The sequence below is a fragment of the Oryctolagus cuniculus genome, chromosome 5, assembly GCF_051225735.1.
Source record: "Oryctolagus cuniculus isolate XC-2025 breed Fujian yellow rabbit chromosome 5, ASM5122573v1, whole genome shotgun sequence".
NCBI lineage: Eukaryota > Metazoa > Chordata > Mammalia > Lagomorpha > Leporidae > Oryctolagus > Oryctolagus cuniculus.
Window position 1 is genome coordinate 166,980,300 of NC_142871.1, and position 15,958 is coordinate 166,996,257.

The window sequence follows — 15,958 nt, forward strand, 5'->3', positions numbered from 1 at the left end:
TTTACTCCCCGTCTATGCCACACCCCCTTCGTGCTGCAGTTCTTCAACTGCTGAGAACAGTGACTTTCTGTGTTTCTTAGATAAACCTTTGGGGGTGATCGGCCAAGGGAAATATTGCGAGCAAACATAATTTTAGTAGTTTAGGGGGAGTGCCCGTTTCAGTCATAGATCAGTTGTGTGAAAGACGAAGGTTGGATTTTACTCGACTCTAACGATGTTTCTATGATCGTCTATGGACAATTTTTAAAGGTCATTCTACCATTAAAACTGAGATCAGGTAGGAGACCGTGAAATACATTGTCCTGGGATATGTTGTCCGGGAATCTTCGTGGCTGATGCAGCCCCACCTAGACTGAGAGGGGCTGTGCAGCACAAGCAGACAGAAAGAATGGCCAGGCCTACCACTGCTTCCTTGCAAGCTCCAAGGAATAGGGATTTTTGTTTTAAGGGAGGAAGGGAGTAGCGGAAAATCTGAGCTGCTTTCGGGAAAGGCGTGGCCGCCATCATTTCAACAGAAATCAGCTCCTGTTTAAACACAAATGTGCAGCATCAAAATGCCAGCGAGGGGTGGAGAGCGGCCAAGGAGAAGCCTGCTCCCGGGGGACTGGCACAGGGAAAGCATGTCTGGGACCACACTCGCTGTGTCCCCCAGGGCGTGCGGCCTTTCAGAAGGATGGTTTGTAGCCTCAGTCTATCCCAACCTCCCCCTCCACACACACACACAATAAAAGGAAACCCGAGAAGAAAGGGTCCCTGGTCTAAACAGCCTGGAACACGCGTTTTCACGCGGGCACTCCATGGAGCTCTGGCCCCGAAACAGAAGGAGAGAAAGGAAACCCTCTGGCGAGGGAGGCGGGTGGCGGCTCAGGTTACCCCCACCCCCACCCCCCATGGAGCCAGAGCCGAGGCCAGGCAGCTCAGCGCGTCGCGTCTACACTCGCTGAGCCCCGGAGCGGTCACCTCGACCAGGACACGGTCACCTTCCCCGACGCCTTGGGGCGCCCGAATCCAGACTTTTAACTCGCTGTTGTGACCTTGGCAGTGGTTCGCCCTTGCAGTTTCTGCATCTATAGGATCTGGAGCAGAGCTCAGGGCCCTGGGGGATCCCCCCCCCGTGAGGGGGCGGGCGGACAGACCTGCTCTGCCCTGGGACCCCTAAGTTAGGCACTTGCAGCCGCGTCCTGGAGAACTCTGGCCCGGGATGTTCCGGGAGGGGGGTTGGGGGCTTTTGTTCTCTTTGTATCTGGAGTTGAGCTGAAAGCCCCCTCCCACCCCCAGCAGGAACGGGAGGCGATGACAGCTTGCTGATGGCTGCAGGCGGGGGCGGCGGTGGGGGCGGGCTCCCGCAACAGCTGCAAGCTCTGGCCCACGGCGCGGACCCGGTCATCCAACCTCTCTCGCCGGAGGCTGAAAAGGAGCCACGTCCTCCAGCTAAAGACCAGAGCGGCTTCGGCCACGGCGCAGCCCCTCCCGCCCCGCAGGTGCGGCCTCCAGTCACGCGCGCGCGCCCGCTCTCGTGCACACGCCCAGGAGGAGCAACAAAGAGCTCGCAGACTGCGGATTTGAAGGGCGTGGGGGGCTCCGCACTCGCGCCCGGGTGCGCGCGCCAGCTGGGTCTCGCGCGGCCGCTCCCTTTTCCTGGGGCTGCGGCTGTGAGGGTCTCTTCGCCCTCGCTCCCACCCTCTACCGCCAGCGCCCGGGATGCTGGGACCCAGCGGCAGTCCCGCTTGGAGCCCACCCCCTTCCTGGACAATAGCCGAGCCGAACCCCGAGAAGAGGCACGCCTGGGCTTTGGGGAGCACAGCCAGGCCGCTGGGAGCCCTTTGTTCCACCGCCCGCCCCGCCCGCAGGACAGTCCACGCGCACGCCCGGCCACACCCACTCCATCACTTGCGAGGAACAAAAGCCAACTAGGCAGGGGCAGGGCGCTGGGTGCCAGCCGGGGAGCCACGGGCTCTGGGGAGGGTCGGGCAGAACTGGCTCGCAGGTCACCCCACCCGGGCTGCCGCAGCCCCAGGGAGAAGGAGCGGATGGCCCCTGGTCTGGACAAGGGAGAGAGAGAGAACAGGACTTGTTCTCCGAGGCTGGGGCGGTGCTCTGGGGCCGCAGGTGTCCAGGGTCACACCGCCTTTCAGTTCCCCCGACTGGTTTCTGGGGTCGCCCATCCTGGCCACAGACCGGCGTTGCCGGCTGGCCTCCGGGATTGATCAAAGGGACGAGGCGGGGTGGGGGGCTCTGGCCGACAGCTCTTGGTACGCTATCTCAACTCACACCTGCCGGCTCCCAGAGCACCTGCTCCGGTCGTCCCTTTTCCCTGTCTGGTACCAGCTGTCCCCCGACCTCGGCCCACCGCGCTGGCCGTGCTGGCCTAGCTGCCCTCCTGCCCTCAATCTCTTCACCACCCCCTCCACGCTGGTACCCGGCTTTCTCGATCCCCTCCCCCACGCCCCGGACAATGCTCACGCCCTCTCCCTCCCGGTGGGGAGCTCCCACCCCTCTCCAGGTCCGTAGGCCCGCGCTGATTGGCCGCAAACCTGTAGTCCGGCCCCCACGGCCGGGCCCTGGGGCTTGGAGCATTACGTCAGCCCTGCCTGGAGAGCGCCAGCGCGAAGGCGACTGGGGGGCTCTGGCTGGGGGCGCGGCCTGCGCCTGCCGCCCCGCCCTCCTCACATAAAAGGCCGAGCCTGCGGGGCCGGCGCTCTCAGCCCGTCGGTTCCCGAGCGCGATCCCGGTGAGCCCGCAGTGGGTGTGGGAGGCGAGGACCGACAGACCCGCCGGACGCAGACGAGCCAGGAAGGCGCTAGCCAGGCACCATGCGTGAGATCGTGCACATCCAGGCGGGCCAGTGCGGCAACCAGATCGGCGCCAAGGTGGGCGCGCCGCAGGGGCACGGGTGGGCGAGGGCGGAGCGCCTTTGGGGAGCCCGAGGAGTGGGCAAGGCCGGGGGCTCGCCCGGTGCTGAGCTTCCGGGGCGCTTTGTGCGGTAACCAAGTGGGGCGTGGGCTCGGAGTAGGGGATAGGGGGCGGGAGACACGCCTTGGATTTGGCCGGAACTCACTTGGAATCCTGGTTACTCCCTTGCCTCCGGATCGGTCTCTGCCGGCCAGGCGCGCGCGCGCGCGCCCAGAGAAGCAGCAGGTGTGGCTGTGCGGCCGCGCGCTCTGGCCCTCGGGAGGGGCCGGGACACCCGGAGAGTCGATTTCACTCGCCTGAGCCGGAGCTGGCTGCAGGGGGCGGGCTGGAGAGCGATTGTCTCGCCGTGGCGGCACGTGCTTGGAATGGAAAACCGCCCCCCTCGGCTCCCTCGCGTCCCCGCCCGTGCCCTCCTCCGGGCCGGAGGATCTGCGCGCCCCGCTCTGGCGGCGGCCCCCAGGCTGCGGCCGCGCGCACCCGGGCTCCGGCGGGAGCCGGTGACCCGCGGTCCCTCTCCGCCCCGACCCCAGCCTCTGGCCGTGACAGCTGTCCGCCCGGGCAACGCCCAGTTTCGACTTTCTGACCCTACAAAACACCACCGCTGCGGCCGTGCCAGGGAGCCGGGGAGCCTTAGGGAGGGAGCCTGAGCCGAGGGGTGGGGCGGGGTGGGGGCGGGGCGCGGCTCTAAAGGCGACCCTATTCTGTCCCAGTTCTGGGAGGTCATCAGTGACGAACACGGTATCGACCCCACTGGCAGTTACCATGGAGACAGTGACTTGCAGCTGGAGAGGATCAATGTGTACTACAACGAAGCCACTGGTAATACCGGATAATCTCACCTGCCCTGCGCCTAGGCTGTCCAGAGGCGCCCGCCCCCAGGGGAGGGTGGACCAGCCTTTGTAGGCTCCCCTATCTTTTCATTGCAGTATTTCCTGGGGCTGTCCTGTGCCCTCCACGCCCTTGGAGAAGCAGGTGGAGGGTCGGCCTTTGTGTAGGGGCGACTCCAGCCCCCCAGGCAGGAAGCCAGTATGGAGCCCTTGCCAACAGGGCTCTCTCTCCCTGCAGGTCTAACTCTGTGTTTGTTCTGCCACAGGCAACAAGTACGTCCCCCGGGCCATCCTGGTGGACCTGGAGCCCGGCACCATGGACTCGGTCAGGTCGGGACCCTTCGGCCAGATCTTCAGGCCCGACAACTTCGTGTTTGGTGAGTGCGTGGTGTGCCTGAGGGTGTGAAAGGGCAGCTCAGTGAGGCCCCGTGTGCCTGCCAAAGGGGAAGCCACAAGTTTGATGCCACTGGGTGCCAACTGCACCTTAACACAGGGCAAAGAGGCTGTTGCCTCCCAACTTCGAATACCCAGATGTGGCCTTATTTATTTATAATCATACCCATGACCATATATTGTAACCTCTGGCCATTTTGGTGAGAACCTGAAATAATCCGATCCAAGCGCTGACGCACTGGCCTCTATTAGGGGGTTTAAGGTCAGGAGGAATTTATGGGGATCGCAGCCACTTAGGGAGTCTCTTTCCTCCCTCCAGGCCAGAGCGGGGCCGGGAACAACTGGGCCAAGGGCCACTACACGGAGGGGGCCGAGCTGGTGGACTCGGTGCTGGACGTGGTGAGGAAGGAATCCGAGAGCTGCGACTGCCTGCAGGGCTTCCAGCTGACCCACTCGCTGGGCGGCGGCACGGGCTCGGGCATGGGCACCCTGCTCATCAGCAAGATCCGCGAGGAGTACCCCGACCGCATCATGAACACCTTCAGCGTCATGCCCTCGCCCAAGGTGTCCGACACCGTGGTGGAGCCCTACAACGCCACGCTGTCCGTGCACCAGCTGGTGGAGAACACGGACGAGACCTACTGCATCGACAACGAGGCCCTGTATGACATCTGCTTCCGCACGCTCAAGCTCACCACGCCCACCTACGGCGACCTCAACCACCTGGTGTCGGCCACCATGAGCGGGGTCACCACCTGCCTGCGCTTCCCCGGCCAGCTCAACGCCGACCTGCGCAAGCTGGCCGTGAACATGGTGCCCTTCCCCCGCCTGCACTTCTTCATGCCGGGCTTCGCGCCCCTCACCAGCCGCGGCAGCCAGCAGTACCGCGCGCTCACCGTGCCCGAGCTCACCCAGCAGATGTTCGACTCCAAGAACATGATGGCCGCCTGCGACCCGCGCCACGGCCGCTACCTGACGGTGGCCGCCATCTTCCGCGGCCGCATGTCCATGAAGGAGGTGGACGAGCAGATGCTGAACGTGCAGAACAAGAACAGCAGCTACTTCGTCGAGTGGATCCCCAACAACGTCAAGACGGCCGTGTGCGACATCCCGCCGCGCGGCCTCAAGATGTCGGCCACCTTCATCGGCAACAGCACGGCCATCCAGGAGCTGTTCAAGCGCATCTCGGAGCAGTTCACGGCCATGTTCCGGCGCAAGGCCTTCCTGCACTGGTACACGGGCGAGGGCATGGACGAGATGGAGTTCACCGAGGCCGAGAGCAACATGAACGACCTGGTGTCCGAGTACCAGCAGTACCAGGACGCCACGGCCGACGAGCAGGGCGAGTTCGAGGAGGAGGAGGGCGAGGACGAGGCTTAGTGCCGCGGCCGCCCTGGGCGCGCACGCCAGGCGCGGGCTCTCTGGTGCTCTTCACGGTTGCCTGTCACTTTTCCCCCCTCTTTTTTTTTCTTTTTTTCTTTTTTGTAATATGTAACATTTGAGATATTTCTGAACTACTGTTGTAATGACTAAACTCTCATAAACGTTTGTGTCCTCATGGCGTCCTCTCTTTCTTTGCCTTCCCTCTCTCTGTTGTCCTTGGTGATCCGCTGAGACCTCTCCTTCAGACACCGCCTTAGCAAAGTCGTCCTTTGGACCAGGAAGGGATGGGCGGCAGCTCCAGTGAACGGGCTCTGGGGGTGGGTAAAGCCGAGCCGGCTACCACCGTGCCCATTGGAAGCTCGGTAGAAGCTCACTTCATGGAGAAATCCTATTATGCCCTATTTCTTCTGCAACATTACTTTTTTTATTTTGAACAGGGACTACATGCACACACAGAGATTTTCAGGAGACAATGGAAAGTTAGTGTGTCCTCCCTCCTCCTTTCCTACAGTTTTCTAACCCTGGGAGACCACCATTCTAGACTGTTCTCTCTCTCCTGTCCCTGCAGAGATGCCTCATACGTGTTCAGACCTGTATGCTCACTCCCCTCTTTTCCTCCTTCACACACATGGTCAGACTCGGTGCTGTGCAGCCTCCCTTCCCGGGGCTCAGTGAACCTTAGAGATAGAGAGAGCGCGCCGCCTCTAACTGGAGGCATAGCACGCCGTATCTCATTGATAGTCTGGCCAATTCTCCATCAAGAGGCATTGAGTTTGTTGGATACATTTTTGCTGTGGGTGATTTTGTTCACGTACCATTGTGCACATGAAAATAGCTCTCCTGTACATTTCTCGAAGTGGAATCGTCTGGAATATAGAAGTGGTGCGTGGCAGGATGCTTTGGTAAGTTGTGAAGTCACTTACACAGAGCAATAGCCGGAGGAAGTAGAAATCATTACAGGCTGATTCTCAGCTGTCTTGCCTAGACTGTATCACAGACCACGTGCACTTACGTTGTCTTTGAGTTTATATGAACTTACAAATTCTGGATTGTTAGTGAGTTTATGTAGATAAGCCACAATCATTTTCAGCTGGATTTTAACCTAAGCAGACAGCAGATTTGAGCTCAACAACTCAAGAAGCTGCAGGATTTCAATAATCACTTTTTACTTAAAACGCCTCTATGGGGTCAGTTATATTTTATGAAAATGGTGCTCATACTCTGCTTAGTCTAGGTTAGTAACTTTCTTGGGGAAGAGGAGTGAAATGTAAGCTGTAAACAAAAGTACAAGACTTATTTGTATCTCCCGACAGAAAATCATCAGGAAAACTATAAGATTTTAATAATTAAAAAAAAAAGACTCAAAAATTCTTGACATTTTATTCTACTTGCTTCTACTACTCAAATATTGAAAGATCAGCATAGATAAATGATTTCCATATTAAAGGGGCTAAAATATACTTGAAGAGTTCCAAAGAAAATAAGTTTATTCTACCACATGGTTCCCTTGAATGGAAATGGGCAGCAGTTCACTTTACAAAAACTGGACCCAGCCAATAGCAGGGCCCAGACAGGGGTCAGGAGCCAGGGCTTTGCGCCAAGCCCCTGCACTTAGCAGTAGAGTTGCAGGTGAGATTCCTGTTGAACAGGTGGAAGCTTCCAACAACCTAACTGAAGGCTGACATTGGCCTCAAATGCCTGGACACTGAGGCAGCTGCCAAGGCCCCGTGGATCTACTCTCGGCGAGCTTTCCCTAGAACCTGCCCAGCGTGTGCTCAGCGACTCTGGAAGAGTGAATTCATTCTCCAGCGCTTCTCCTTCGCACCTTGTGAGAAGGGGACAGGTGGGCACCTGCAGGCCAGCCTGCTAGCCTGGCCGCACACCCAGGGTCTGCATACTGGTAGAACTGATTTTAGCATCTGACCAGTCAAGCGGATGCACGGTGACTTAGCACAGTCCATAAAGGCATAGCAAAGAGGGCAGCTCACCTGCGGGAAAATGCTCAGACCGACACCATTAATTTCCCTTTGGTTACATTATTATTGCATCATGGGATTCTGTGGTGGTGATGGTGGCGGGTGTGTTTTCAGTACTCCCCAAATAAGTGTTTTATCCCTCGGCTTGGAAGAGAATATTCACTTCTGGGCATGCCCAGTACTCACATTGCATGACCCCTGCAGGATTCAGGAGCCGGAGCTAGGAAGGGGTTGGGGTCGGAGAAGGCACCCCGGATAACCTAAGACTATGATAGAGTTTTCATTTCATCACCAAGAGTGTGCAAGATGATCTGCAATTAGAACTACAAGCGATCAGAGCTTATCTCCCTCCGCCTGATTGTGCAAGAATCCGTGGTCGTAGACTTAGCTCAAATCCCAGAATTCTTTATGTAAGGCAGGTGGTAGACCCAGTGCTCTTTCCTCTACAGCCACAGCCACAGGAGGATGGTGAAAAAGAGAAAGGAAGCCCCGGCTTCAGGGGGAGTCTGAAGCCGTGTCATGGTCACACTCAACTTTCCCGGATGCGCTGGCCCAGACCTCCCTGCACAAGGGGCAGTGTTCAGTCTCCCCATTCGCAAGTATGCACACCACCGGAACGCGGTTATGGTTGCAGGGGGAGCATTCTGTCGTGGGCGAGCGACCGTGACAATGAATCGGAAGTGCAGGAGGACCCTGGAGTGCCAGCTGCTGGTGCTTCTATGATATTTACTAATTATTTATTTACTTGAAAGTCAGAGCTACGGAGAGAGGAGAGACCCGCTGTACCACAATGCCGGCCCTGGGGTGCACACCCCCATTTTAGTTAAGATGCAACTCATTCGCTGGACGAAGCTGATTGCTTTCGTGTGCAAGGCATGTCCCGTCTACAGTGAGGGCGTGCTTTTCCAAGCGTGCGACTGCCTGACAGCAGACTCATTCACGCCTTTGTTCCTCACCCTGCCTCCCTCCAGCCTCCCACACATCCCAGCGGAGCTCCTTTGGCTGCAGCCTTTTCATTCAAAATGCCTCATAGTCCTTTTCTTTTTCCTTTTGATTGAAATGTGATTCACATACCATGAAATCGACCCCTTAACAGAATACAGGCCAGTGGCCCTCAGTATACCCACAGCTGTGCAACCATCATCTCCATGATGTCAGTGATGTCAGAAGGTTTTCGTGCCCCAGAAAAGCCCCATACCCTGGGGCAGCATTTCCTGTTCTCTGCTCCCCTCTCCCCTGTTGTTACTTAGTGCAATTTGTTGTTGTTTTTAAAAAGGCAGGGCTGTCATTTTTGTAAAGATTTATTTATTTGAAAGTCAGAGCTACAAAGAGGGAGAGAAGAGAGAGAGGGAGAGAGAAAGGGTGGGGGGAGAGAGAGAGAGAGAAAGAGGGGGAGAGAGGTGAGAGGAAAGAGAGAGGGGGGAAAGGGGGTGAGAGAGAGAGAGAAAGAGAATTTCTACTCTCTGCTTCACTCCCCAGATGGCCACAACAGCCAGGGCTGGGTCAGGCCAAAGACAGAAGCCAGGAACTCCATCCAGGTCTCCCATGTGGGTGCAGGGACCCAAGCACTTGGGCCATCTTCCTCTGCTTTCTCAGGTGCATTAGCAGAGAGCTGGATCGGAAGTGGAGCAGCTGAGACCCAAACTTGCACCCATATGGGACGCCGGTGTTGCAGGCAGCAGCTTTACCGGCTGTGCCACAACACCAGTCCCTTAGCATAATGTTTTCAAGAATTTCCCTATTGTACGCATCCATGTTTGAACAACACGATGCTGTATGGACAGACCACCTTCTGTTTATCTATGCATCCGCACATGGACATTCGACTGGCTTCCACATCGGGGTTACTAAGAAAAGTGCAGGTATGAACACTCATGTACAGGACTTTGTGTGCAAGTCCATTTCTTCTTGTTACCTACCTAAGAGTGTCATTGCCAGTTCTTGCAGTAACTCCATGTTCATGATCATCTCAGCTTCACGGAAAGCCAAGACAGAACAGATAGCAGGCACAGCAAGAGGGACACACACACACACACACACACACACACAATCTTCCACTCACTGGCTTACACCCCAAATGCCCACAACTGCCAGGGCTGAGTCAGGCTGAAGCCAGGAGCCAGGAACACCATCTGGGTCTCCCACGTGGGTGGCAGGGGCCCAAGCACCTGGGTCATCCTCCGCCGCCTCTTAGAGTGTGCACTGGCAGGAAGCTGGATCAGAAGCAGCTGGGGCTCGCTCCCAGGCACGCTGATACAGGGCGCAGGTGCCCCACATGGCAGCTTAACCAGCTGGGCCCACAGCCATCGTTATCAGCGAGGGGCTGTCATCTTTCTGGCATACTGCCATCACCCGTGGAGACATTGTTCTGCTTCTAATTCTTCTTGCTTTCGGTAACAGTCTTATATGGGATTTGATCAAGATCCTTTCCTGATACTTGTTTTAAGTGAAATGACTTTTTCTGTAGCTTTGGGAGGAAGAGAAGGCCTCCACAGTTGGAGCTGTATGGCTCCACAGCTCCCTCTCCTGTTGGTTTCAAAAAGTGAACTTTTGAAAGATGAGCTATTTTCTGAGATGTGCTTTGATGCTCCCCCTCCCTCCCTTTTTTTTTAAAAAAATTATTTGTTTATTTGAAAGAGTTACACAGAAAGAGAAGGAGAGGCAGAGAGAGAGAGAGAGATCTTCCATCCGCTGGTTCACTCCCCAATTGGCTGCAATAGCCAGAACTGTGCCGATCCGAAGCCAGGAGCTTCTTCCGGGTCTCCCACATGGGTGCAGGGGCCCAAGGACTTGGGCCATCTTCTACTGCTTTCCCAGGCTATAATAGAGCTGGATTGGAAGTGGAGCAGCCAGGACTCAAACCAGCGCCTGTATGGGATGCCGGCACAACAGGCGGCGGCTTTCCCTGCTACGCCACAGCGCCGGCCCCAACCTCTCCCTCCCTTTCACCTGTGTTTCCTTTCCCTTACGCTGTCAGTCTTCATGTGCGCTAATTACTGTGGAATCTGACTCCAGAAGGTTTTCCTAGATCTAAGGCTTATTCTTAAAGGAAACTTTGATTTTTAAAAAAATTAACTTCTTTTAGGCCGGCGCCACTGCTCAATAGGCTAATCCTCTGCCTGTGGCGCCAGCACATGGGGTTCTAGTCCTGGTTGCCCCTCTTCCAGTCCAGCTCTCTGCTGTGGCCCAGGAGTGCAGTGGAGGATGGCCCAAGTGCTTGGGTCCTGCACCCCATGGGAGACCAGGAGAAGCACCTGGCTCCTGCCATCGGATCAGCGCAGTGCACCGGCTGCAGCGCGCTGGCCATGGTGGCCATTGGAGGGTGAACCAACGGCAAAAGGAAGACCTTTCTCTCTGTCTCTCTCTCTCACTGTCCACTCTGCCTGTCAAAAAAAATGAACTTCTTTTTTTTTTTTTTAAGTTGTGTATTTATTTATTTGAAAGAATGTTATAGAAAGAGGGTGAAAGAGAGAAGTCTTCTGTCTGCTGGTTCACTCCCTAAATGGCCCTCGCAGGCAGACAGGGCTGAGTCAGCTCAAAGCCAGGAGCCAGGAGCTCCATCCTGGTCTCCCACGTTCGCGACAGGAACCCAAGTACTTCAGCTGTCACCCGCGGGCTTCCAGACGCATCAGCCGGACGCCGGTCCATAAGCAGGCAGACTCGGTTCCCGGCACGTCTACACAGACAGGAGTGCCCCAAGCCGCAGTGGCTTAGCCCACGAGGCCACAGTGGAATCTGGATTTCTTTTTAGTTTCAGAGTTCATTGGGCTAGTTTGTGGGGAGGGGGTATATGAGGAAAGAATGGTTAAGCAAGTCAAAACGATGGTCCCTCAGGGCCAGTGCTGTGACATAGCAGGTCAAGCTACTGCCTGCTACCCGGGCATCTCACATGGGCACCAGTTCTAGCTCCGCTTCTTATCCAGCTCCCTGCTAATGCACCTGGGAAAGCAGAGGAAGATGGCCCAAGTGCTTGGGCCCCTGCACCTGTGTGGGAGACCCAGAAGAAGTTCCAGACTCCCGGCTTTGGCCTGGCCCAGCCCGGGCTGTTGCAGCAATCTGGGGAGTAAACCAGCAGATGGAAGATCTCTCTCTGTCTGTCTCTTCTTCTCTCTGTGTAACCCTGCCTTTCAAATAAATAAATAAATAAAAACAACAAAAAAACCACATAAACCATTGTTCCCCCAGCACTATCTTCCACTTGTCCCAGAACCATCTCTGAAGTCTCCCGTCTTAGTTCCAATGGTCATGTTTCTGTGCCATGAGTCATTTACATCAACAAACAGGGTATTTACTGGGGATCCGCCCCAAGCACGACACTGTGCATGGACAGAACGTGAATAAGCACACTCCAGCCTCGCAGGAGCTTCCGAGACAATTACAGGCACAATCAAGTCCAATCAGGCCGTGGAAAAGGCTGCGGAGAGGCCTGGGAAACACAGGAATGGCAGCCACGCGCTCTGCAGAGGAAGTGACCCTGAGGTCCTCCTGAGCAAGGTCTGCTGGGAATTGCACAGCACTGAGGCCCAAGGTTCTTGTAGGGGGCGGACTGAGCTGAACCGCGGCTCTTGTGCGCCTAAGGGACACGCAGCTGGGGAGCTGGGGCCGTCTCCCCAGCAGGGCAGGCCTCTCAGCACCGCTGTCAGCCTTCCGCCCCGGGCAACATTGGCAGGTGTCGGGAGGAAGCAGGATGGCCGCTCCTGGTGTGGATCCTGTCTCCCCCTCCTCGTGGGAGGTGCCCCAGCTGATCGGTTCTCCACTCTGCTCAAAGAGGGCCGCAGGGAGCTCTGGATTCCTGACCGTGACAGGACGTCCAACACAGGCCTTGACCGCCCGCCCCCTGCAGTGTCTCATAGCCAGGGAGGTTCTCATGAGAAGCCAAGGAGCTACGAGTGTCCTGGGGGAGGGCGGCCGCCGTCTGCCCAGCTCCGGCCCACAGTGGCCTTTACTGTGGCAGAGCTCCGCTGTAGAGCAGTGAGGCATGTGCCTTGCACTACTCCCGTGAACGGTGATTTGTCTTGAGTGTTGAATCCTGGATTCAGTTGTGCAAGGATTCAGCTTGAAACTTTTTAACCACATAGAAGATATGATCCTCTTAGGGACATGCAGTGTGTCCTCCACTCATGCCCCCAAAGGGCCTGCGCTGTGGTGGAGCAGGTTAAGCCGCCTCCTGCAGTGCCGGCTTCCCACACGTGCATCGCTTCGAGTGCTGGCTGCTCCACTTCCGATTCAGCTCCCGCTAATGTGCCTGGGAAAGCAGTAGAAGATGGCCCAAGTGCTTGGGCCCTGCACCCATGTGGGAGACCCAGATGAAACTCCTGGCTTCAGTCTGGCACAGCCCTAGCCATTGTGGCCATCTGGGGAGTAAACCAGTAGATGAAAGATCTCTATCTCTTTCTCCCTCCCTCCCTCCCTCCCTCCCTCTCCCTCTCTCTCTCTCTTTCACACACACACAGAGAGAGAGAGAGAGAGAGAGAGAGAGAAGGGAGAGGGGAGAGGAGAGAGAGAGAGGAGAGAGACTCAAATAAATAACATCTTTAAAAAATAAGAGGGACTGGCGCGGTGGCACAGCGGGTAAAGCCACCACCTGCAGTGCCAGCATCTCATATGGGTGCTGGTTCGAGTCCCAGCTGCTCCACTTCCAATCCAGCTCTCTTCTATGGCCTAGGACAGCAGTGGAAGATGGCCCAAGTGCTTGGGCCCCCGCACCCACATGGGAGACTTGGAAGAAGCTCCTGGCTCTAGATCAGTTTACCTCCAGCCATTGCAGCCACTGGGGAATGAACTAGCAGATGGAAGAGCTCTCTCCCCCGCCCCCCGCCTCTCTGTAACTCTGCCTTTAACACAAAAGAAGGAAAGAAGGGAGGGAGGGAGGGAGGGAGGGGAAAAGAGGGGAAAAGAGGGGAAAAGAGGGGAAAAGAGGGGAAAAGAAAAGAAAAGAAAAGAAAAGAAAAGAAAAGAAAAGAAAAGAAAAGAAAAGAAAAGAAAAGAAAAGAAAAGAAAAGAAAAGAAAAGAAAAGAAGGGGCCGGTGCTGTGTGGTGGAATGAGAAGGCCATGCAAGATGGCCGCTGGCAATGGAGCCTGCCTGGCAACAGGCTGTGATTGGTTAGGGCATAAACCGCCCCTTGACTGGATTGGCTGCCTTTGCCATATAAGCTGCTGTGCCAACTGAAATAAATGAGTCTGCAGGCTGCTCACCTCTGGCCTGCTTTCGCCCGACTCCTGGGGTCTGTGTGGTGACTCTGCACCTCTCGCCCCCACTGCTCTCCTCCTCTCAGAATGAATCCACAGCAACATCTGGCACCAACGTGACTGAGAGACAGCTTATCAGACTCGGTGAGGTCCCCCCTTGATTTTGGCAAGTAGGCCCCTCAGTGTTTCGTGTGCTGTTTGTTTGGTTCTGTGAGGGTGAGCACAGAACCCCCTCCTACGCCCCTTTCCTTGTCCTCGTCCTCTGTCTAAGTGACCCCAGGTTAGCACACACTGCCCAGAAGTGTACGCTGCTTCTCAGCTCCTCCTTTTACTTTTGGTTCACCTGGTGAATTCACATAAGGGACTGATCATGCCAGAATTCAGAACCAAGTCATCTTCCCTCCCTTGAGAGAGGTGACGCTCTGGAGACACTGTGTGGGCATATGGCCTTGACCTAATGAGTCAAGGAAGTCCCCCACTAAGCACAGGACAAACTTACGATCTGATACACCACTGTCTGTTCACCTAAGGTAGGAAAACCCTTGCATAATTCCCTCAGTCGGTGAGGTGCTAGGAATTTGTATTGTTATGGCAGCAGTGCTGTGCGTGTCTTCCCTTTGGCTAGAGTTGTCATGGCGTGCCGCTCTTAAACACTCAAACATGGGAAAGATACCCCCCTCTCAGAAGCCCACACAGATTACCAAACATAGTGAATCTGTGAGTGATAAGAGCCTGACACTCTAGGCCTCTGCCTCACAGACAACAGTTGATGACTTAGGGGGAGAGAGCTCTGACAGTGAAAATAACAATGCAGCAGACAACACAGCAATGCCTAGTCAGCCACCCCCCAAATACTCGTGGAATGAACTTAGAAGACCTCAGGCAATAACCCATGCGAGGTCATCCTATCCGCACCCAGTAAGGATCCCCATATTGTGGCAGTCCCCAGGCACCCCAGGCTCTCAGGGCAGCCGCTAGAATCCATCCCACCCACATGTTTGCCGTAAATGTAAGAAAGGATGCAAAATTCAGGCCCTGGATTCCAACACCCCTAAAAAGGCTTCTGCTAACCAAGCACCGAGGATATGCTTGTGTCTTTCCAGAGAATGCGGGACAGCCCATTTGGGTACCAGCCAGAAACATTAAACCTGCAACTGACAGCCAACCAGAACCAGCTGAACAAGACTGAGAGTCTGCCTTGTTAGCAGACACACCTGCCTTATCATCCTACCCTGAGAAACTGCCCATAGCCACATCCATTACTGTTTTATACCCCACTAGCTCTGGTCAGCCACTTGAACGGCCCACAGCCTGCATGCAGTCACGCCATTCCTGATTACCATTGTTCTTCATTCCTACCCCTATCTGAGCAAGCACTCCTGTGGTCTCCCATTTTCAGCACTGGTTAGTCAATGACGGGTAAGATCCCCTGGGGGACAACCTAAGACAGGCACAGCTGCATATGGAGACCACATGGAAACGAGGTCAACAATGGTATGGCCAAGAATCATGCCTCCTGTTGCTCAAAAATAAATGAAAAGGGGGAAATGTGGTGGAATGAGAAGCCAAGATGGCTACTGGTAACGAAGCCTGCCTGGCAACAGGCTGTGACTGGACAGCTTCAGAAACTGCCTGGCAACAGGCTGTGATTGGTTAGGGCATAAACCGCCCCTTGACCGGACTGGCTGCCTTGGCTATATAAGCTGCTGTACCAACTGAAATAAATGAGTCTGTGGGCTGCTCACCTCTGACCCGCTTTCACCCGACACCTGGGGTCTGTGTGGTGACTCTGTGCCTCTTGCCCCCACCATGCTCCTCCTCTCAGAACGAAACCACAGCAACAGCGCTGTGGTGCAGCAGGTTAACGCCCTGGCCTGAAGCACCAGCATTCCCATATGGGTGCTGGTTCTAGTCCCAGCTGCTCCTCTTCTGATCCAGCTCTCTGCTATGGCCTGGGATAGCAGAAGATGGCCCAAGTTCTTGCGCCTCTGTACCCACGTGGGAGACCTGAAGAAGCTCCTGGCTCCTGGCTTCAGATTGGTGTAGCTCTGGCCATTGTGGCCAACTGGGGAGTGAACCAGCCAATGAAAGACCTCTCTCTCTGTCTCTACCTCTCTCTGTAACTCTTTCAAATAAATAAAAATAAATCTTAAAAAAAAAGAAAAGAAAAGAACCCAAGAGCAGGTGGCAGAAGTGGGGGGAATGTAAGCTCAAAGCTTTCCCCTGTATGGGAGCTGCCACTAATGGCCACTTAGACAGGATTGTGCCAAAGGTAA

The 15,958-nt window shown here is 55.7% G+C and overlaps 1 protein-coding gene across 2 annotated transcripts; it reads left to right on the forward strand.

Annotated features, from left to right (window-relative positions):
* Positions 1–2,703: 2,703 nt before the first annotated feature.
* On the forward strand, positions 2,704–5,691 carry TUBB2B (tubulin beta 2B class IIb). Of its 2 annotated transcripts, XM_002720955.6 has the most exons (4): positions 2,704–2,870; positions 3,624–3,732; positions 4,007–4,117; positions 4,453–5,691. In XM_002720955.6, exons 1-4 carry the CDS (start codon positions 2,814–2,816, stop codon positions 5,511–5,513), a joined length of 1,338 nt encoding a protein of 445 aa, XP_002721001.3. In that variant the 5' UTR covers positions 2,704–2,813; the 3' UTR covers positions 5,514–5,691. The 2 variants fall into 2 exon arrangements, with proteins under 2 accessions (XP_002721001.3, XP_089189592.1); XM_089333466.1 differs by lacking the exon at positions 3,624–3,732.
* Positions 5,692–15,958: the final 10,267 nt, after the last annotated feature.